General features: G+C 42.2%; 1 protein-coding gene across 3 annotated transcripts; it reads right to left on the reverse strand.

Annotated features, from left to right (window-relative positions):
- Positions 1–144: 144 nt before the first annotated feature.
- krt222 (keratin 222) lies at positions 145–23,665 on the reverse strand. Of its 3 annotated transcripts, none has more exons than XM_044190451.1 (11): positions 23,327–23,665; positions 18,881–19,205; positions 18,553–18,756; positions 15,335–15,417; positions 14,204–14,357; positions 12,274–12,555; positions 9,162–9,287; positions 7,795–8,015; positions 4,480–4,700; positions 4,307–4,409; positions 145–2,035 (listed from the first exon to the last, which is right to left on the reverse strand). In XM_044190451.1, the coding sequence occupies exons 2-11, from the start codon at positions 18,899–18,901 to the stop codon at positions 1,822–1,824; spliced, it is 1,629 nt and encodes a 542-aa protein (XP_044046386.1). In that variant the 5' UTR covers positions 18,902–19,205; positions 23,327–23,665; the 3' UTR covers positions 145–1,821. The 3 variants fall into 3 exon arrangements, with proteins under 3 accessions (XP_044046386.1, XP_044046385.1, XP_044046387.1); XM_044190450.1 differs by having other exon boundaries at positions 18,881–23,082; XM_044190452.1 differs by having other exon boundaries at positions 19,010–23,082; positions 23,327–23,663.
- Positions 23,666–23,927: the final 262 nt, after the last annotated feature.

Raw genomic sequence — 23,927 nt, forward strand, 5'->3', positions numbered from 1 at the left:
AACGGATCTTTTCCTTTACCTCACCATCAAAGCCTATCTGAAAACATGAAGGAAGACGTTGTGACTAAATGCTTTTTGTCTTCTAGTAAATGAAACTAAGATAACGATGGTAAACATTTGACAGAAAACACAACAGTCCGCACATATTTCTTTTTATTTTTATTTTTAAATGATAAATTGTTAGATAAAAGCATAATGCTTCATTCTGAAGTTACAGAGCTCCCAAAATGAAGAGTGTGCTTCGTGAAGCAAAGCAAAATCAAGCATAGAACTGCATAGATAATATCTTAAATATTCTCAACATATTCTGAGGCACCCAAATGCACAATGGCCCTTTTCTTGTTTTGAATATCTTTGGCGCCAACTCAAAACTTAGCATAAAAACTCTTATTCTAAGGTGTAACAGATGTGCTACACAACCCGAGTTGAGCATTGAAGATACACTGCCGGGTTAACTATTTACAAATACTGCCCTCCTCTGGTTTAGACAGGGAATCTAAATTCTCTGAGACGCGTGGTGAAGGTTGAGAGCCCCACTGCTGTTAAGATCACAGTGAGCAGTTGTTTTTGGGATAATGCATCGTAAATGTAGCTACATTATCAGTTTGAGTTGCAAGATTTTTTTTCTCTCCACATAGAGAATGAACTGCAGTGACAAAAGACGCTCAAAGTACACACACTCTGGATACCTCTCAGTGCTGATGTTTATCTAAGTGCTGTATGTGTCTGCAGTGCAAGCATTTAGGAACTGTACGAAAATTATTAGAGTGGGAAGGGGGGGCTGTACATTGTGTTTCACTTTAAAAAAAAAGCATCTCCAGCGTTATTAATATTTCCATTGGACCCTCCCCTTGATTAAGAGAAAAACTGCAACACCCTCCCTACAAAATCTTAAAGTAATATAAAACTATCGAATTGTTACAATTCATTTTGCTAATGATAACTAAAAGTGCACAAAGAATTTAAGATGGTGGGCTCCAATTTAACCCTTAATGTGTTAATGGAATAATAATTTTCACATCAACTCGCACAATAGAAGTGGAGTTAGCTATTATATGTTCTAGTCACTTTATTTTTTGACCAAAAAATGTACACATTTTATTTTACTGCTCTGCTTTCTGTTGAGATGCAGAATAAGGTGAAGGTGGGAGCTGCTATTGGATAGTGACACATTAAGTGCTAACTGGAGAGATAACATTCAATTACAAAAAAAAACATTATTCCCCCCCTGAACACCCACCCCCCCAATAATTTTCATACAGTCTCTTAATGAAAAAAAAAAATAAATCCACCCTTAGATAGTTCACAGCAGCTCATATCGATCTGTCCACACCTCCTTTTATCTCCATCTATCTGTGCACTCAGCCTCCTGTAACAGGTGTTAATTTGAATTAAATGCTGTAGTTGATATGGTCGATATAATCTCTTTTGTCCAGTGACCTCATACTGAAATAATGACAGTGTTGAGAGACACTTTTTCTTCCTCTAGAATGATGACAGAAAGATGTTTTCATTAAATTGTTATCCTCTGTATTATAATGAATGTAAGTCTGATATATTTGATGTGGTTTTCTGGTACTATAAAAATGGCCCCATTTGATCAACACACATGTAATGCTTATTCTGCCAGAGTCAAGATTTGATGAGAGAAATCTCTGTTTCAGTCATCAGGTGTGATGCAAAGTTCAATGAATGCTGTAATTTGAAATTCCTATTAAGCACGATGGTAGTGGATGGTAATATCCCAGATGTCAATGACACAGATGTTATTTCTGTAACTTCGACATCACCAGCGTTACCACAAATGAACCAGTGACAGAGTTACTGTGTAATAGTTGGGATGCTGCGAGATCTCTTCATGATGAGACACACCTCCACGTCAGGGAGGCAGTCCTGTTTAGTCTGGGCACACCCCTCGTCTGCTGCAGCCATGTGCAGGTCGAAGCGCAGCGACACCGACTTCTTGCGTAGCTTGGGATTCCCTCTGAAGAAAGAGCCCTCCCACTGCTTTATTACCTTGTCAATCTTCTCTGTCCTGGTAGGAAAGAGAAAGTTAGAAGTCGCAGCAACAGAAAGTGATGATGATACACGATAAATGCCATACGACATAATGCATTATCAGATTATTTGAACAATGCATGGATACTAAGAATTTTTTAGTAGGTTGTTTTTTATGTTTTAGGTCTCTATTCTTTTCTTTTTTCTTTTGTTTAGGAACATTTGTAACATGTGGTATGCAACAATGATTTGTACTTCCTTTGAATGTAGATGTCAAGTGCTAGAAGTCTATTAATGTATTTATAGTATTATTATGTGGAACGGGCCATTTCAGTGGTACTGTATGACAAAAAACCAAAACAAATCTCTTTCATTCATTTATGTATGATACACTTGGTTGCACAGTAACACCAGAGGGCAGCAAGGGAGAACACTTTGACTGCCTTAGATGTGACCTGGTAAAAGAGCTATGTAAACTGAACATGCACTTGTACCTGTGTATACCTGTAATAAAATGCAACCAGTCTGGCACTGAATACACTCACTCACACAAGATCGGGACCTGGGATCTTTGGTGTATCAACCAAACTAAATTCAAAATGATGCAAGTCTCTGCCTGAAAAATAGAGACTCCCTCGGAAGTGGCAAGCACCGTATATGCAAGAGTGAAACTCCACAAACAGGGTAACCTGACAGACTAACTGTTGATCGTGACTGGGAAAAGGGAAGGTTTGAACATTGGTACCATATATTTGTTGGGCTTTTAGAAGGAGATTCGCAAAGGTGTACAATAAATGTACCAAACAGTTGCCTATTTACACATCCAGCAGACACAGAGCAAAATTAGTATTCATTTGGAGTCATGTTTCTGGCCACCTAATGAATGTAAATCCAATATTCCCTCTCCTTTTAGCTTTGTTTTTGACCTTCACCTGAGGGAAATATCTGTCTCTTTAGCTGCTACATGTACATGAACAGTATGTTCACCAGCTAACTGTGTCTGTCTGCCGTTGTGGCGCTGGGCAGGTAGCGTACAGTAGTGTACAGTAGCGTAAGCGCTTTACAATTTGCCTCTCATTCACACACACAAACACACACACACACACACACACACACACTCACAAAGATGGCAGTGAGCTACCATGAAAGGTGCTGGTCTGACCATCAGGAGCAATTAACCAGTACATCTACTGTCAGTTGTAACCTGCTGACGGCATACGCAGTGGGTTAAAAGGCATCAGTGACTAGAAAAAGGTTGTCTTAAATTTGACTATGTAAAGCACTTTGGGCTACGTGTTTGTAGGAAAGGTGCTGTATAAATAAAGCTGAGTTGAGTTGAGTCTAGTATCATGAATCTCAGTTCCATTATCAGCACAGCTTTTGACTAAGGGTGGGATGTAAACAACACGAGGACATACACGTTATGAATGTTTTAAAGTGTATAGGCTGCAAGGTCGTTGTAATGGTTTGGGGAACATTCTGCTGGCTAACACTGGTTCCATCAATACAGATAGATGCCTTGATACTGGAGCATTACCTAACAAAAGCAGTGGACCAACTTACAGTAATTCATTTGAATTCTGTCAGTGATTTTGGAAGAATTCAAAGAACATTTAAGTAAATTAATGTAGTGGGCTGGCCACCAAAGTCTGTTGATATAAGAATCAAACAGAGACAGAGTGACTTATACTATCTGCTGATCACAGCTAGTAAGGAAATATTCTGGCAGAGGGACTGGGTTTATGTGTAGCTGTCTGTGGACATTATGCGTGCGTGGGTGTGTGTGTGTGTGTGTGTGTTGCTTTTTGGATGCGTGTATGTGGCTGGTAACACCTGAAGCATGAACAAATAATTCCACCCATGTCTCGTCCAACAATAACAGGTGCCACGCCCTGAAGAGTCCACACCAGGCGGTTATCTCCACATCAAACATAAGCCATTAGAGGAGGAAAATTCCCATGCAACGCTATGATGAATTACTCATGGGAACCTGTGCAGCCAACTAAACGATTTATGCCTCTTAACTTGTTTGACGTGTAAAAGTAAATCCTTTGAGAGTTTGTACATCTTGTCTGCTGGACTAGACGTCGCCGGGGCGGGAGGACGTGGATGATTGTGGCATTAGAAACTAATGAGTCAATAACTCACCGAGTGAAAGCCTGAGAGGTGTGAAGCAAGAAACTATGTTGTTTTGTAATCAAGCAAGAGTGTGCTCTAAAGTGATTGTTGTTAGTGCTTGCTACTAGAACATGCCTACATTTCAGAAGCAAAGGTGCTGACTACAGGTCGGGAGGGGGTCTATACTTACTCAATGGTGCCATGACCCTCTGCACTCTCTCGCACCACATTGCCCTGAAGAATCTCCTGAGTCTTCACAGTGGAGATTGGCAAATCTTTATCTTGCTCTGGCTCTGTGGGAAGACATTGATGACAAATCATAACAAGATATGACTGTAGTAAGAGAGTGTGTGGGTGTCTTACCTGTGAGTATCACAAGGCTTTGCTGCCTTTGCAGTATGCTTTTCTTTCGCCCATTGTCTGCTGGGAGGAGTGAAGGTATTTCAGGAAGGGGCTCAGACTTTGGTTCGTCCGGAGTAACAGCAGGGTCACTGAAGCCATTCTCTAGTCCGTTCTCCTTTGGCTCCTCCACGGAAGACCTCCAGGGCTGCAAACCCATTGGCTGCCCATTACGACCCATGTACCTGCAGGCAGAAGCGCAGCGCACAGGGTAATAACAACCAAAAGGCATGAGGAGTGTATGTATGTGTCTTGGTTGAAGCGACAGTTGGACATTTTGGAAAGAAAATGCTTGTGAGAGTTAGATGAGAGGATCGATGCCACTCTCATGTCTGTACGGTAAATATGAAGCTACAACCATGAGACAGTTAGCTTAGCTTAGCATGAAGACAGGAAACGGAAACTGCTATCCTGGCTCTGTCCAAAGGAAAAAAAAATGGGCCCACCAGTACCTCTAAAGCTCACTAATTGACACGTTATATCTTGTTTGTTTAATGCGTAGACAATCCAAAGTGTCTTTACACCAAGTAAATGGACTGTACTTATACAGCGCCTTTCTGACTACTCAAAGCGCTGTAACTACATATCATATTCACCCCATTCACACTGGACGGCAGAACTGCGCATCAAAGTAACTAAGCATTCACACACACTCACACACTTGCCCAAGGACAGCCGGGATCAAACCGCCGACCTTCCGAATGGTGGACAACCCGCTCTACCACTAAGTCACAGTCGCCAAGGTAAGCTAAGCACCCGTTGACTGCAGCTTCATATTTAATGGACAGATAAGAAAGTAAGTAAACGTACTGTATTTCACAAAATGTCTAATTATTCCTTTAACATGACTTATGGAAACCTAACATCAGGAGATTCCAACCACTAAGCTAACTAATCACCAAGGGAGCAGGTTCTTGAGCTGCAGCATGCCACAACTGAGCTCTTGTAGCTCAAACCCCAAAAGCCCTTCAGTCCATCCTTGCCGAGCCTGTAGTAGGATGAGACTGTCTGCCAACACCACCCTAACAGAGGTGGTCTGTCAGAGGAGTTTCAGCCCCGAGTCCTGCCTCCACTGTTGCCCATAATCCTCTGACAGTACTATCGTTTACCACGCCACACTCTTTTACAGTTGTGAAGCCTGGACCACCCACATCCACATCAGATGGTCGATATAGGATGTCCGCAACGCATCAGTGAAATTACCTGGCAGAGGTGGGTGCCTCACATTTAATTGACATAATCATCCAACATCAATTATTCTGGCAAGGGCTTGTCAAGGATGCCCCAAGACAGATGGACCTGCAAGATTCTTTACAGGCAGTTATGCCATCCATGAACAGCAGGTAGCAGGAGGCTAGAAAAGGGCTAAGAAGGCCAGGTGAAGAGATGTGACACCCCATACATGTCACTGCAGATTGGAACACCTGGTGGCAGGTCTGCCAGCAAGGAGGCCAGAGACTGATGGATGGGAGGACAGCAGACATACTGTATTTCCAAAGTTACCCTGAAACACTAGATTGATACAGACACATTTGTGTGTCACAGTGTGCTTGTACTGTTTTATACTGATGTTATCTTCATTGGTATCTGAAACAGTGGAAAAACTACATTCGTGGACTTCTTGAAATACTTGCGTTGTTTGCTGATAGGAAGAGTGTGCTGTTGCCAACTAGGTGTTCAAGTAACAAGGACTAAATTTCGAAAAAAGAACTGTGACGGCCCCTGCTGTGTCATCTCGTGTCTGCTGTGTGGTTCACCTGCCTCTCTGCACACTCTGCGGGTGGATCGTTAGTGTAACCCGGAACACCTGTGGGCCCCGGTGTGTTCCCAGGTTATTTTAGCCTGGCTGCAGTGCGGCTCTCGCCTTCCGTCTGCCTTTCTGTTGCTGCGGCTCTCTCTCCTGTCTCTCTACAGGCACCCATTTGTTTGCTTTAGTATGATGCCTGACGTTTATTCTTATGCTCTGTTTTGCACCTTACAGCGCACACACACACACACACACACACACACATCCATCACTCATGCACACTTACACCACTGACTATACTGACATCCACACCCCACATCTTAATACGTTTGAACTACCTTTGCACAGCCTGAACAAGAACCTGGATGGTTAAAAGATGATATAAAAGTATTGTGCACTGACCTTTCAGTATTATCTTTTGTGCCTTTTATTTGTTTAGAATGCAGACCTACCTAACTCAGCAACCTTTGGGGTTTTATGTGTTCAGATTCTTCAGTAAGAGTCATTTTCACTGTATGAGGAAGCTCTCGTCACTTTTTTTTTTTTTTTTTGTCATGCAGCCCTTTGAGCCTCTGCTTGTCAACTATTCAGCTGCCACCCTTCTCAAATATGAACAAACATTGCAAATTTCACATGCCACGTCCTGTCTCTGCTTACATCAGTGACATCAGTCAAAGTCATTCTGAATGACAGCATCTACAATCTAAAGGAAAGAGGGAAAACCAAAGGCAGCACTCCTTAACCTCTACAAGAGTCATAAAACCAAATTACCTTCCTCAAACTATAAAATGGCAATCACGTGGTTGATGCAGCAAATGTGTTAAATTGCAAAGGAGCTCGATGTGAGATGTCTATCCGTGGTCCAAAAGGCCTGTGAAGATAATTAAAGGCCATGCCAAAAGAATGCAATATTCCCTAGTAAAACAGCTTGGCGCAGGCAGGGAGTAAGTTCAGAGACCAGACAAAGACGGGTCGACTGTGTGGATTCTTTCATCATGTCTGATTAGAGACAGAGCTGGATTTTCAGCCTGTGAATCAGTGTTAGAAAGTTTGTCATCTTCACTTAATTTATCCTTTGAGCTTTTTGTAAGTATAAAATTCTGGTCAATTTCCAATCCCTGTTGTAACATGTCACTGTGTTGCTTGGCTGTATTCTAGAGCCTGAGTATGTCTCAACCTGCAATTACTGTGAATTTCTGTTTCTTTACAGATAGATTCTAGATAATCCATGACAGAATGAAAATGCCAGCACATGAAATTATCTGGCAGATATATAAAGGAAACAATTAAGACCTTATTTTGTTTAGTTTTTCCTTGAGTGCCCAGGAAGAATCGTCTGTCTTGCTCATGTCAGTAAACTAGTGTGTGTGTTTTTTTCTGCACTTTTCCTTTTCACAGTTTTGGGAAAACCTTTTCAAATAAAAAGTAAAAATCACTTTCCCGGTTGACACTGAAACCACAACATTCCAGTTAAACGAATACTCCCCGGTTCCTCTAATCTTTCCATTCCTTTCTCTGCTTCTTGCCCTCACCTGCCCTCTTCACGCTCCAGCAGACGTCGGTATGTAGCAATCTCTCGCTCCAGCCTCATCTTGGTGTTGAGGAGCTGGCTGTGGCGCTGGCGCTGGGTGGCCAGCCCGCTCCTCACCTGCTCCAGCTCGCTCTCCAGCCCCGTGATCACCTGGGAAAGGTCCTGCAGCTGGCTGGAGTACAGCCTCTGGGTGTTCTGCAGGGAGCTCTCCAGGCCTTTCTCCTGAAAAGCAAGAGGCATGGAGCTATTAGGATAACGACTGGACAGTTATCTTTATGTTGTTAAGTAACTCCACATTTCATAGTGTACAGTGCCAGTGGTGTTTGTTAGCTTGGTCTGGCCAAGCTCTAGGCCCTGCTGCCGGGAACTGAACCCAGGTCTCTGCAGTGTTGAGCCACAAGGACACTGCCATGGTTTTAGGTGTGCAAACTCATGTAGGTGGGTGTGAAATGCTGTCTAAAATGGAAAACTACTGAATGAATTGCCCTGAAATTTTGAACACACATTCATAGTTCCCAGAGAATCCAAAGACTTTGAGGTTGACATTTTTGTTTTTATTGAAATATCTTGACAACTATTGGATGGATTGCAATGGAATTTGGTACACACATTCATGTCCCCGTAAGGATGAATTGTAATGACTTTGGTGATCCTCTGACTTTTCAGGTCAAAATTTCCTTTAGTTTATTTGGTTTATGACCAAATACATGCGAAACTAAAGAGATGCCCATCAGCCTCAGCTGTACTTTGTGTTTAGTGCTAATTAGCAAAAGGTAGCATGCTAACACACTAAATTAATAATGGTGAACATGGTAAACATTATACCTGCTAAACATCAGTATTTAAGCACACTTATGTTAGCATTAAGCTCAAAGCACTGTGCCTAAGTACAGCCTCACAGATCACAAATCACATTATAGGCGGTTATTACATTCAGTTTTAACAAACCGTACTGGTGGTTTTGCATGCGTTTTAACCAATTACAAATTGCATATACATTACTGAAGACTATTTTCCAGTACCTGCTTGCAACTGCACATGGTGATAACTTAAATCTATCAATAAATAAATAAAGGAAACTGAATATTTGCTTTCCTAGATGTCCTTGTTTTAAGTCTTTGCAAATTATTTTCATACTGTAGTAATCAAGGGCTCAATCAATAGAAATCAAGCAGTGACTGGAAGGTAAAGTCCTATGGAAAACCTTGGAAAATGGTTGAAGGTATGTAAAATACATGCAGTTTATAGTTAATGGGCTGAAACATCAAACCAAACCACCAATTTTCCATCCCATCCGTTTACAGTTATGCTATATTCTATAGTTGGGGAGTTGGCCGTGCTGATATGTGACAATGTGTGTTTTCTTACCAAGGCATGTAGGGTCTCAATCTCCACCTGCAGGGAGTGCCACTGCCTCCTGGCCTCAGCTAGCTCGGCCCGGGCCTCCCTCAGGGCAGCGCCGCCGAGGCTCACCTGCGCCCACGCTGCCTCCTCCTGGGTGAGGTGACAGGGATCAGACATTAAAAGACGTACAAGAACCCCAACACAACCACAGCTGCCACCATTTCAGCCACAAACACACACCCAACCACACACACAGAACAAACACAAATCTTCAACCTCATGGGATAATATGGAGGAACTGTTTTTCTAGCCCAAATAAATAGATGAGAAGCAAGTACAACCACCTAACACACAGACACACACCTTGGGAAAGAACTGGGCACTTGGCGCTCAGTCAGAAAGTCAGGGGAGAAGCAGCCACAGGTGGTGGTGTTGGTAGTGTGTGTTTCAGTTTAGGTAAACAGACAGCCGAGCAGACACCCAGGCCTACGTGTACACATAACTGTAAAGCTGTGTTGACACACTGTACAGCTGTTAGGCGTTTCACACCCTCCGTCCTCAGCCGCTCCAAGCTGTCTCAGCACAGTTATGACGATATTTTGACAGTAAAAACAAAAAGAGATGACTCAAGTTATGTAAGATATCCTCTATTTCATTTATTACTCCAATTGTCTTTTTCTGTTTCAATGCATAAAGTCTATTTTAATTAATAGGGAAATTATACGATAATTAAATTTAGGCAGAGATGATCCTACATCAGTTCCACTTCATTACTGATAACACTGGCCAACAAGATACCTCATCTTAGATAAAGTTGGATGTCAAAGGCAAGGGAATTATTATTCCATCTGTCATCTCAGGCAGCGATGGAAGAGGTACTTACTTACTGAAACTTACCAACGAAAAGTAGCAATACCACAATGTAAAAATACAAGTTACGAATAAAAGTTCTGCATTCAAAATTATGTAAAAGTACAGAAGTATTCTGGACTTCCGTACAGTCAAGAAAAAATAGTCATCTCATGTTTTTCATCTATAAAGCTCTACTGTTGAAGCTTCCAAACTACCTCACATCTCTTCTCTCATTTAAATCTAGTAACTACAGTACACAATCCAGTAACTACCTAACCTGTAACCCTCCTGTACGCACTGATGCTGGCAGAACTGTTTTCAGGTACTATGCACCTTTTAAATGGAATGAACTGCAAACTGCGCTCACACTACAGTCTTACATTCCCCTCAGATTTTATAGAGATTTTATAGCTTTATTATCTGATGTTTTCAATGACTCTTGGAAATGTTTGGAATGTTCTTGTTCTCAGGTCTTTCTTGGAAAAGAGATTGCAATCTCAGTGAGACTGCCTGTTTAAAAAAAGATTAAAAAACAAAACAAAACAGTGAGATGTACTTGAATTATCAAAATTTAAAGTGCTCATTATGCAGAATGGCTCCTGTCACAGTGTTATGTTATTATATATTGTATTACTGGATTAACATGTACTGTAGAATTTTACTGTTTACTGTTACTGTAGTTAATGCAGTCAAGATGGAGCTAATTTAAACTACTTCATATACTGTTGGGTGGGTTAAGCTATAACAATGCATCATATCTTATTTGTTGATCTTACGTTTTGCATGTAAAATCTTAATCTGCAAAGTAACTAGTAACTATAACTGTCAAATAAATTTAGTGGAGTAAAGTACAATATTTCTCTCTGAAATGTAGTGAAGTAGAAGTGAAAAGTAGCATCAAGTGGAAGTACCTTTCAATTGTTGCGTACTGTACTTGTGTAATTGTACTTACGTACTTTCCACAATTTATTTCAGGTGATGTATCAGACATCACCGGTCCAATTTTGACAAACTACTGGTGTATGTACATCTATACATATTGTTGTTGATTTATAGTTTCTATTATAAACCATTACAGAGATTCTAACTGAGTAATTTTAAAGTAGTCCGTGGAGTTTTTGACCACTTGTGGCGCTATGGAGCAATGCTTTTACGAGTTGGCCCCTGTTTTGTTTGTATCGTGCACATGCTTCAGGAGGCACATGCACAACGCGACACACATTGCTGCCACTGGTTTCACACTATTCTATTGACCGACAGTTGGCAACGGTAACAAGTTAAGAAACGCAGCAGTGTGCCAACAACGGCAGCTAGCAAACATGGATGTAAACGATGTAGGATTTAAAATCACCTTTGCAAATGTTTTATGAGGAAGGAAATGCATTAAACACATTCACGACCTCAAGGATACACACAATGCATTTTTAAAAAGAATATAAACATAGCGTTTGTTTGTTTACAGAAACCTCCACAGGGCAACTTTAAGATCAGAAAGGGTCACTGAAGATGGATGTCATGTAGTTTTGGTTTTGACTCTTCACTGTAGATTGCACTCCAACTTTGCCAACTCATGAAGTAAACAATGCAACTCTACCCAGGAAGCAGAGGTTTACACTGTATAATATTATAACAATATAATATTCAGCTGGTTGCATGTTAATATCCTCACTATAGCACTTTTTTTCTCAAAAAGAAAGTGCATTATTTAAAACTGAAATATCATCCATGATAATTATGGACATCATGCAGGCTTTTGACTGCAGCATTGTGTAACCATTACTTTAGTGGGACAGACAGAGAAGGTCTGATGGTCTAAACAATGGCATTTCATAACACCTGCTCCATTTTAGCACTGTGGTAGCTTGCAGCCCTTGGCGAAGGCACTTTATTGTCCCTGTCAGACCAAAGTCATTGTGCTGTGGCACAGGAACACTGGGATAATAAAAAGCATCCAGACGGCGCTTTTTCCCCATAATAACAAAAAAAGAGGACAGAGATAATCACACATACAACATACACAAACCTGCAAGAAGGCAAATACAGACACACACATCCACAAAAAAAGAGGGAGAGGCATGGAGAGTCCTAAGCCTTCAGCCTTTAAGCACAGTCAGCAACACTCTGCTAACCATTTAACTCCAGCCCAGCATATCCATCAGTCTGCCTTGCCTATGGGACAGCCTGGAGTTGGTCTTGAGGGTGTGTCTGACTGGCAGAGGGCCAGGACAACATGAGAGATGCATAAAAAAAAAAGACAAGTGAAGATGCAGGAGTGGATGCGTACCTCACTGAGAGCTCCTCTGGGTGTTCTGGATGCTGCTGCTGCTGCTGCTCCAGAGCGGCTAGGCCCGACCAAGCCAGGGAGTGAATATGACACGGCACCCAGGCTGAGGTGTCTCTCGCCCGGGCCGGGAAGTCTGTTCTGATCACACTGCGCTCTGATTCGGTCGAGGAGCTGGGTGAGCTCCATCCCTGTGCCATCCTCCTCCCCTCTCGCTGCTGCTGTGGCCGTCTCTAACAGAGCATTGCAGGAGTCGGCCCGCTGCAGCTGTAGAGCCCGGGCTGCCTGCAAACAGCCAACCAGAGGGAGGAAGAGGGGGAGGGAGGGGGAGAGAGAGAGAGAGAGAGAGAGAGAAACGGTGAGAAGAGAGTGGATGATGTAAAGAGTGAGAAATACAAGAGAAGAACAAGACAAAGAGGGAGATGAAACTAGTTTGTGAATGAAGAGGTGCATGGATGCAAAGGTGAAAAAGAGGCAAGAGCGATGTGTGTGTGTGTGTGTGTGTGTGTGGAGGGGGGGGGTCCTGTGACACAGTCCACGTAATGCAGAGGCAAGAGGAAAAAGGAGAATCAGTCCAGCATGTGTGGTCCTACATGTGTGCATACGTGTGTGTGTGTGTGTGTGTGTGCATCTGCAGGAAAAGAAACTGGAAGGGGGTGGGGGTGGGGGTGGGGGGATTAGTCAGCAGGAATGAGAAAACGAAAAGAAGGAGGTAAGGAAGGAAGGAGTTTGCACACACACAAACATCGCATGACTATGTCAGGGTTGGAGGTGACAGCACAACAGGCTACTTATAACAATAGCTATTCCCATAATAACATATTTACATCAGCATCTTACACATAGTTTATTATTTTATCTAGTCATGTGATGGGAATCGCATTCGTTTTGCAGGTATTTGGTCATACACCTAATAAACCAAAGTATTGGACAAATAGATAAATTTTGACCTGATGATGGTGCTAGATGAAGAATCAGGGGATCACTACATTTATTACAATTCATCCTGAGGCGGACATGAATGACGACATGCAAAATTTCATGGCAGTCCATCCAATAGCTGTCTAAATATTTCAACCTGGACATACGAAGACAGTTCCTCCCAATCACTGTTCTCCAGGTGTCCCAGTCATTGCTAACACTGGTGTTTAGGACCCCCAGTGGTACTTAGCTGGCAAAGCCCGCTCCACAACTTAACTCGCTCTCTCCAAAGAGACTGAATACTTGTTAATTGTCACATTTAGGCAACCCTTTAATCCACCGGGAGAGAGTGCCTGAGGCCTGTGAGTGCCTCTCATCCTGTACAACTCCTGAGCAGAAGAGAGAACAATCCTGACAGAAGCTGGAAATGCTAAATGAGTTCAACTGCTCAACTTCCAGCCAACTTCACAAAGAAGCTCCAACTCAATCTTCCAATTACGCAGGTCATTTCCTCTAATGTCCACAAAGTCTCAGCCTTTCCTGCCACTGTCTCTTGCCAAGAAAACACTGTATCTGACCCCTAAACTTACAGTTGCTGTGCTATCCAGCCATCAGATGTTTGCCTGCAACGTTCTCCCTGATGCTTTTGAACCAAGTACAGGGATCATTAATTTTTCTGGGCCCTAAATTGAGACCATTTTGCCTTCGGCGACCATATCAAGAGCTTAGGCTTTCAGACAACATTGCTCCCAAGGACACTGAGTCACACTAATCCTCCACCAAGGGAATGTATCGATTCCATAAGGGGCTATCAGTTTAATCGGATTTGTATTGGTATGCTCATTTTCTCCCAATCTTATGAAGAGACATGTACTCCGCTGTCAGGCTGTCATTGTAAAGTTATTGAAAGTAAGTTGCCTGGATAAATAGAGGGTACATTAAAATTAAAAAAAGGTTGTAGTATGAGAAAGAAAAAGATGTCATGACAGGCATTTGCAGTACATTTAGTGACCTCAAACTCCTGATGCATCTCCTGCAGCTCTGTCATGGAGCGCCGAAGGTCTGCCTGCAGCGTCACGCTGCTCTGATCTGCCTCCCTCTTTGACTCCCTGAGGAGAGCGACCTGTTGCTCCAGACGCACGGTGTTCCTCTCCTCCGTCTCACACCTATGATGTGATGTCAACAGCCGAGGTTATTTACTGAGCCCAATTCAGTGTTTATTGTAAATGATCCATGGCCTACATCAGTTATATAAACCCTCGTGTAAACACAGGGAGGAAATGTTGAAATGGCCAAAGAAAATACATTTTTTCAAATCGAGTGCAACAGATCAAAGTCAAGCGGAAAGTTTTTATTTCCTTGAAGTAATGACACATTCCTCAGTCTTGCCAAATACACAGTGTAACTTAATTTAAAAGGGGATTCCAACAATAGCTTAGTATCCACTAAGGGGTTGAAGATTTAGCTGAAAGATCCAATTTTGGTGCATGACAGTGAAGGTTGCAGAAATCATAACTACAAGTAAAAAGTTAAGTGTGTCATAAACACAGAGTCCAGAGTCTTACAGACACATCAGGTGGAGCTATAAATAGAACAGGTGTATTTATTTCATGCTGCAGTGTGTCGCCACTGTCCTTCAGGGGTTAATGGCTGACAGTGGAGGGGTGGTGTGTGTGTGTGTGTGTGTGTGTGTGTGTGTGTGAGTTGAGGGAGGTGGGGGAGCTCGGTGTCACTCTGCATCAATACATAAGTGAAAGTGCCGACGTGGCAAAAAGCCCGGCCTGGATTTGTATGCAGGTTGGCTCACAGGAGCGGGAACTGGCCTGAGTTAGATAACAGAAGACTGGAAAAGCATTGCAGCAGGATGAAAACAGGAAGTGTTTGGTAGTTATTCTACACCTATGCTTAGTATACTGTGTTTTATGGGCCAGCAATAACCAATTAAGATACAAAAAAAACTGTATTTTTCTCCTCTGTACCTGATCACTTTGGACATAAACTGTATGAATGAGTATAATATGTTTATGGGATGCGATCTCATGCTTAATAATCAATACTTACTAATCAATAAGCCCTAGACTGTATTGATCAAGGGAAAGGGGTGTTAGACTTTTCAGGAAAACTACAGCCAAAAACAGCTGACCTGGCCTGGATGGCAGCAGCTCTGGACTTCATGCTGTCAGACTGCAATGCCAGCTGGGCATTCTCCATCAGTAGTTTACCAACCTGTCAAAAACAAAAAAAAATACAGTGACATAAGATTAGAGTAAGGAATGTGCAAAAACAATTCAAATGCAATTCTACAGCTGTCAGAGTGACTTTTTTGTTGGTGAAGTTAGTTTGTGCTGAGGTATTTGGGAGAGGACTTGTCATAGTAGCAAAAGCACAGGTGTTGCTACTGACAGTAATGATGGCTCTGTTCTATTCAGTTGTTACAGTAAGCCATGACAGTGTGACAGTGAGCCAGCATGCACAATACCAGGACCCTGAAACTGGAGCAGCTAAATGGAATTCAGCCATCATTCATTTTATTATTTACACCTGTGCTTTTCCCACTGTGACAGGTCGATATGTCTTCTGTGAAAAAGGCCTACGGGAGGAATAACCTTTATATCAGTTATGATTACGTATCTCCTTTTTATACAATAGTATGTTTTGATGCTCATACACAAAATACAATATTTGTCCTGTAAGAAATGAGTTGGCGACTTTTCTATTGGACATATCTGGACAAACTATTCAGTCAATCTGTCCATTTCCTGTTTAGGTGATTCAAGCTTGCAAATCTAATCACAGTTAGACTATATTGTGTGGACCAAAACGAACCTAATACTGGCTCATTAGCTTAAAGGGGAGGTGCACATTTTCCTGATGAATGAGGGTCAGTTTAGTCATTCTGGAAAGTGGAAAACCAAATTCAGTCTTTGGCAATGAAGTAAATCCTATTTGCATTTAGATCTCATGCGTAAACAAGCTAGCCACCCACCAAGACAAACCTGTTCAGTCTTTGGTCTCCTTTTTTATTATGAATTACTATGGTGTCCTACATTAAGCCTCAGCACATCTGACTGCCAAATTAACTTTCTTTGATGACAGGAGTAGCGGAGACCAGGGATAGCTGCATCTCGCTAAATTCCTCCACTCACAAAAAAGCTTTTTGCACAAACCACAACTTTTGTATTAAAATCATGTATTCACGGAGTGTCATGAGCTGAGATCCTTAGGAGAGTATTTTTGAAAAATTTGAATCACAGTAATATATCAAGAATACATGCCTGACGTGCATGTCCCGGTGCAGTCTAGTGAATGTAACTGAAATAACAACTTGTTCGTTTTTTATAAAACATTGAAATAATCAGGTTGAAAACATGTATTTGAGTAATAATTAGTGTGGTTTATAGCACATCAAATTGACTGTTGCAAATGCTCTTTGAATTGTTGGGGAAACTGAAATTGAATATGTAACAAGTACTTATGTTCAAATGTCCTCACCTCTCCTCACCTCACCTCTGGGCTCAAAAAGTCAATCAGTGCTGTACGTACATGTACACACACCGTACATGGACTAAAGCCAGCATCTTACACAACACAGCCAACACTTATTTATTTGTTTAGCATTAGTAGTGGCTAAATTGTACAGAGGCTTGTGTATAAATGACAAAAATGTACAATTTCTTCAGTTTCAAATGATTCTCACTGTTCAGGCTAAGCTGTCTGGATAAAAGAATTCTTAAGTTCCAATGGAGGAAGTACAAAAAGGTGGCTCCTTGCCCTTTATTATAAACATGAAAATGTTAACACACCCTCATTCCCTTTGTTGTCTTATAAGTTCAACACGTTCAGATCAAGACACACCCATGTTGAAGGAAAGCCAAAAATAACATGGAATATTTCATAACATTTATACCATAAACATTATAATACACTCATTATGTTTCAGTACCTCCCCATTTTTGAGCCCCTGTGAGATGAATCAGTATACTGACAAGATCTCCTACTTAATGTCTTACTAGCTCATCATTAAGTCTGTGCTGTAAATAACAAGATAATATGAGCAGTTCTTAAGAAGATTAATAGCAAAGTAATCCCATATGTTAACATGAAAACATTCCCTGGATCAGTGAACAACGCCACTGGCAGAGTTTGCTCTTGTGCCTGTCACAGTCATGGGAACATCAGCCAAACTTTGGAGACGAGCTGGATGACGCGGTATGCAACGAGAAACAAGGGAGTCATTAAAATGTCAGTGACACCTACTCGTGCACAAAGTGACACTAAAACCAAGGAGCAGTTGAAAACCATCAAGTCAAGTCAAGTGAGATCACCAGACCGGTTGGCGTCAATGGTCTACTACTGCAAGTGGAATGGCCTTTAAAGCAATAAAGAGTTCCGCATTCTTTCTGTACGTGACAGCAACGTTCTTGCTGTGTCTCTCTGGCTGTGATCCAGGCGTAATGACACACATATTTGCTTCTAATCCTCTGCAAATTCGTTTGATGCGGAGTAATCTCTCACCTCGTGGACTTATATACAATTTAAGCACTTACATTTTGGTTGCTTATGGATTTCTCCAGTGAAAAATTGTCTTGTGATTTTTCAAAACATAGGTCCTTCAAAGTACTTATCTACAGTATTTTACCCATTTTTAAACATCACTAAAATAAGCATTTCACTGCTCTTGGTTCAAATCAGTGTTTCTCCAGAATGTCCACTTTCACAGAACTAAGATAATACGTTTCTTTTAGCTTGATGACAAATGAGTTTCAGTATCCAGTTGGTTTTGAAAAGGTTTTCATATATCAAGAAGAGGCTGCTGATTCTCCTAACCGCCTGGAGCAACAACATGAAAATGATCAGCAGCAACGTTTATAGACTCAGACCCATGTTTAGCCACCATACACTGTCAGCTGTCAACAACAACTTTATGAGTGTAAAAAAGTTGTTGTTACATGATGGTTTAAATCAATGAAACCGCTGTGTATCACAGCCAGTACTGGGGCGGTGGCACCGCTGCCCTTAAGCCACTTTACCTGGTCTTTAAGTGAACATGTATTTGAAGCTGTTCACATGATGTTGCATGCAGTTGTCATCAACTAGTAATCGGCCATGTCTCTGTTTTGACTCATTGCTGTCTGATTATACACACCTGCTCCTGTTGTCTGCCAGCCAACATGGCCTTGAGCTGATGTAATGGAGCATAATCTGAGCATAATCATAAAGCCTGAGTGGAAATAAGACTGTGGCACATCTGCAACACTATGACATCTTTGTCTATCAAGCAGCTGTGCAATTTCTAACAATTTTTAATAGTCTGAGTGATTTCAAACGATCACCTGATAGCTAAAAATCTCTGAGCCTGACCTGAGCACGGAGCTCCTTGACAGTCTGTTCCTGCTGGGACCAGTCCCGGGAGCGCGAGGTGCTCCTGACGCCCCAGTCAGCTATCTGAGCCTCCAGACGCCGGTTGGCCTCCTGCAGCCTGTTCACCTGCTCCAGGAAGCCCTTCAAGCGGGTGTTCAGACCCCACATGTTGTGACTGGAGTCCTGCAGCAAGTCCATGAAGACCTGAGAGAGTGCACACCCAAATGTTTACAGACACACAACACGAGCCGCTGATATTTCCATACAGTCAAATGAGACAACACAGCTGAGAGCCCAAGCATTCCGAGTACGCGACTGACAGACTTACTATGTTGCTTGCAAAATGCATACACAGAGTTATGAAGTTCCAACTTTCACAGCAACAGTCTGCCACCCATTTGAGATCACACAGTGCCAGAGGCGTTTACTAGGTAAATGTTTACCCAGCGATACTCACCTGAGACAACGTGGCCTTCCACAGAATAAAGCACACTAAGTGTAGTAACGAGGCAGCAAAAGTCCCTCCGTCTGTTCACCTGGTCACACTGAGCCGATCCACCACACCCCACAGCTTAGCCACATTCCTCTACAGCGAGCTGGTCAACACGTTCTCCTTCCCCACTGTGTCCCAGGTCATCAGCAGCAGCAGGCCCCTGAGACCGAGCAGACAGGCTGCCATTAGCCTGCCAGTATCGCTGTTTGTGTGTCAGTCTGTAGTCTTCAGGGTCAGCCACGACGGGGATGTTCCTCTCTGTCCCACCACACCCCCGAGGCAGCATGTGGGAGAGGGGAGAGCAGTGGGGTAAGCACTGACTGGACACAGTGCTTACATCACCAGCACTCTGGGGCCCTTTGTATTCTCTGATCCAGGATTACTGAGCTGCTTTCAAACAGGCAGCAACACAAGCTGTGGAGGGAATGTTCAGGGAGATGCAGTGACAGGACCTGTGTGTGAGTGTATGTGTGGATTTGAGTGGTGCTTTAATAAGAGGTTACCGTTCCATGTTCTATAATTAATGGGAAACTGCACTGAAGTCATGTAATACACACTTTGTGCAGAGTTAGATATTGCTCAACAGTATTGGCTGGTTTTAGAGAATAACAGAGTGTTTGTGTCTGTCTGGGCCAAAGGTTTCATCTTCTAAATATCATAATGTGGCTTCATTATATCATTGGATACAATGATATACCACAACTACAGCCCTGCATTTCGGCAGAGACACATTATGGCTTTAGTGCTTCTGGAATTTTAATATATTTTCATAGCTATCTTCTACAACCAGCAGACAGACTGTATAGCATTGTCACAGACATCAATATTGTATTGAAAATATTTAAGGTGTTATGCTAAGAAGATGTATGTTTGGTTAGGTTAGGGGTGTGGTATAAAGATTCCATTGGGTACTTTGTGATCCAAATGTAAACAAACGGTGTTTGGTGTTCCCCAACTGATTGACAGGTCATTTTTAAAGCACAGAATAACACCATACAACAACAACAACTAAATTTTAAAGTACCCCTCCACTCAAAAATGTGTTTTTCTTATGTTTATGTCCCCTAAAATGTCAGACCTTGACTTTACTGACTTGTATCTGTGCAAAGTTTGTCTCTAGAGAGGTGTTTTCATTTCCTCTGCTGAAGTGTCTGTACACTTCCCTAAAATCTGAGATTCAAGCTAGATTTGGGACGTCACAAATTCAAAAGCCAATCCAGCAAACGTGGTAGAGTGTACAGTTTTTTGGATGTAACCGGACCCTGGAGCTTCCTTCCACTATCTACTAACGTTACGTAATAACAATGTGAACACACTGTAACATCGTAGCAGATATTATTGTATGTTTCACAACCACTGACACTGTGTCAGCCACTGCCAGTTACAAACTAACAAACAACATAAACAAATAAAAGATGCTAACTACATTTACCATTCTGATAAGTCTGCTAGTCGCCGATTTTGGTGCACAATAGACTCCTCATCTGGGTCTGACTGAGGCTCAAACATGTACGGTATGTTTCCTCTAACTCTAGCAAATCTTGACGCGCACCGCTCTCTCACCATGGATGTATGTCTCTCACCCACATCCATGCTCTCACCGACACCGGTCAGCCTAACACGCAGCGGTGGTGGGCGGGGCATTCAGAGATCCAGAATTTCTCAATGAGGGAGAAAGAGTAGATGTGCTTCCAGTTTCTTTTTACTTTTTATGTGGGATGACCATGTTAAACAAAATATTAATCATAGCGGAGTATTTTTACATACTTTAAAATGTGTCTGGAGGGGAGCTTTAAGTTATTGATGCTTTCTGATACTGCTTACATGAGACTATGTAACTTGCTGAACAGTGGCCACTGTGGCTGCAAGTGGAAATCACATGCTAAATGCAGCTTAATGGTCTGGTCACACCAGAAAATGTCATAGCAAAGTCTATCTGTGCATCTTTGTGAAAAAGGTGGTGCTAGAAGCTTAGTGACGTAATGGACTAGCAGGGCTAGTTTGTTGAATCAGCTGACGAGCTAACTGCTGACATTTTAGCAAGCTGAGTCAGAATAGTTCTCCAAGCCACCAACCTTGATAACCATCAGTAAGAAAGCTAGCTAGGTAAGTCTCTATCATCACAATAAGTTCAGGCAGTTTATTAAAGAGACATATTTGTGACATTGACTCCTGTCTCATTAATAGTTTATAATCCAGCAGAGGAGGTTAAATAAAAGTGGATGGTGCAACACAGTTAATAATTTCAAGTTCAATAACTTTATTGTCATTGTGCAAGCACAACGAATTTGCAGTTGCATCAACCTCAAATGGTGCGTTTGTGTTTAAGACTTCACACATATTTACAAAGAATAAATAAGACAGGAATGAGATAAGAAAATAAACTATAAGCGATAAAACGATAAAATACAACTTCTGAGGGTGCAAAAAACATCAGCAGCAAAAGTGCAGTAAAGGTGCGGTGTGACAGATATGCAGTGATTGTCATAGTTAGCCACATTGCTTTCCCTATCCTTGTGTACTCTAGTGTGCTCTCTTCTCCTGGTGTTCCTTGTCAGTCCTCTGTTTGTCACTGTGTGTGTGTGTGTGTGTGTGTGTGTGTGTGTGTACCGGCCTGGGCGGGGTTCCCTGGTTTTCCCTCCTGCTGCGCATCACCGGCACACCTGAAGTTCATCATCCAATCGGTCTCCATAGTATATCTACCTGGCTCTACCTCACAACCAGCGCCAGATCGTCTCCGTACGACACCTTTCGCCACGGCTCTCTTCTCGACTCAGTTAAGTTTAAGTTTGTTACGCGTTATTGTTATATCTCGTGTAACCCTGTCTGTCTCTGCCACAGAGTCACTCCCCACCGAGTGTTCCCTGATCTCTGCAACGCCGCTTCCCTGCTCTACCAGCCACGCTACCCAAGCCATATCCAGAAGCCCTGCTCAGCGCCTACGCCCCTTGGAACCCAGCCGGTGCTCCACAGACTGTGTCAGTAGACTGCGCACCTGTCCCCAGCGAACTACACCTGTTCCGCCCGCTCTGGAAGAGCGCTCAGCGACCTATACTGGTGTACAAATAAAAACTGTTAAAACCAACTATTCGACTCTCCACCTCGCTGTGTTCCGCTTTTGGGTCCTTAGATCGTAACCCATAACAGTGATGGTGTCTTGGGGTGTTGAATGAAGTGCGGTTGGTGTAGAAATAATAATAATTTATAAAAGCTTCCTCCATTTTGGACCCTCCGGCTCTATCCTATCTCAAAGGTCACTGGCAAGACGGCTTGCGATTGGTCAACAGTGCAAATTTGTGGTTCACCAAAGTTTAACTCGTAAAAAAAGATTTGTGTGGATTTACTGCCACAAAGATTTCAGCTTTTTAAATACTGGTGTTAACGCATGGGCATTAGTAGAGAAATGAGTCGTGAAGTCAGTAAACTAACTAGTATTGTCACAGCAACATTCATCTTAAGTTTGCTAACATTAGCCACCATATGCTACTGGTCTTACTAGACCAATTTAACTTTTGATAGGAAAGAATATAGGAAGAATATATTTACTTCTTTCAAAGGTTAAATAGTCTCACTTCAATGATTTGCTCACATTACAAAAAGAAAAGCCTACTGTATACTTTAAAGTATGATCAGTTTACAAAAATGCAGTTTTTTTATCCATAGCCTAAGTGTGAATGGTACAGTTAGATCTGAATCTGTCGTGATATAGGGTTTCACTGTTAGGATAAACTCATTTTAATCTTAATTAATGTGTGTCTAATTTGTCTTCCAGGAGCCACTTTTGTAAATTTGCAAATACTGTATCTGAGGATCAGATGACTTCTCCCTTGGGTAAACAAGCCTGCTTTGCTAATAGGCAGGATGTGGGGATCATTAATACAGACTGACCGCACACTTCTATCTGCTACAACCATTGTACAAATGCTGTCTGCCTAGACTTCTATTCTTTCCACAGAGAAACGACAGAGGGGTAGCAGCCAGCTGACTTTCTCATGTGGTTTTGCTGACAGTTTGTCAGGGTTGTGGTTGTCATCCATCTGTATGGTCATAAAGAGAAAGAGACAGAGAGAGATGGATTGATAGAGAGTGAAAGAGTGACAGATAAAGAGAGAGAGGGAGAAAATGTCCATTATAGGACAGTAAAACCGGAAAATGTGGTGGGAAGAGGGAAAAATGTTACTGGCAATTTTAATAATTAAACACACACACACACACACACACACACACACAAAGCATGCTGACTAACCAAACAGTGCCAGACAGAACTGCCAGGACACTTACCGTCATCACACTCCCACACCCTCTCAGCAGCGTGGAATCCTGTTGGCAAGAGAACAGGGATGACGATGACGGCGATTATTAATGTCGTTAGTTAAAATCCTGGAAAACGACACCTGTCAGGGCGTTGCGGGCAGCTTTGTTCTAAGTATCTGGGACAGATGATTTCTACTGTGACTACAATGCCACCAAGCCTGTTTTTAGTTGTCATGTTGCTCCCACAAAGATCCAAGAAAAAGCCTTCGTCGCACGACATTTGCAGGAGTGTTTTGTCAGAGGTATCACGTAACTGAGGGTTACAGGGAAAAGCAGGTAGTGACTTGTTAGTCAAATTTCAGGAGCAGAGGTGAAGGCTTTAGAGGTGAACACTGGCTACAAGACAATGAAAATAAACAAGTCAGCCTCAGATTACGGCTTTCACACTGAACAGTCTTAATAGCTCCCTCATGTACCTCACCTCTGTGACTTTACATTCCTCTGCCTCTGTTCCCCTGGGCGCTTAGGAGCTCTTTGATTGTTTCTCATGTGATCCCTCAGTTTTTGCACAAGAAGCCTTTTACTAAAGGTGTTTGACAGACAAAAAAAAAAAAAGAAACACCTGTTA

This window comes from Siniperca chuatsi, linkage group LG3, assembly GCF_020085105.1.
Source record: "Siniperca chuatsi isolate FFG_IHB_CAS linkage group LG3, ASM2008510v1, whole genome shotgun sequence".
Taxonomy (NCBI): Eukaryota; Metazoa; Chordata; class Actinopteri; order Centrarchiformes; family Sinipercidae; genus Siniperca; species Siniperca chuatsi.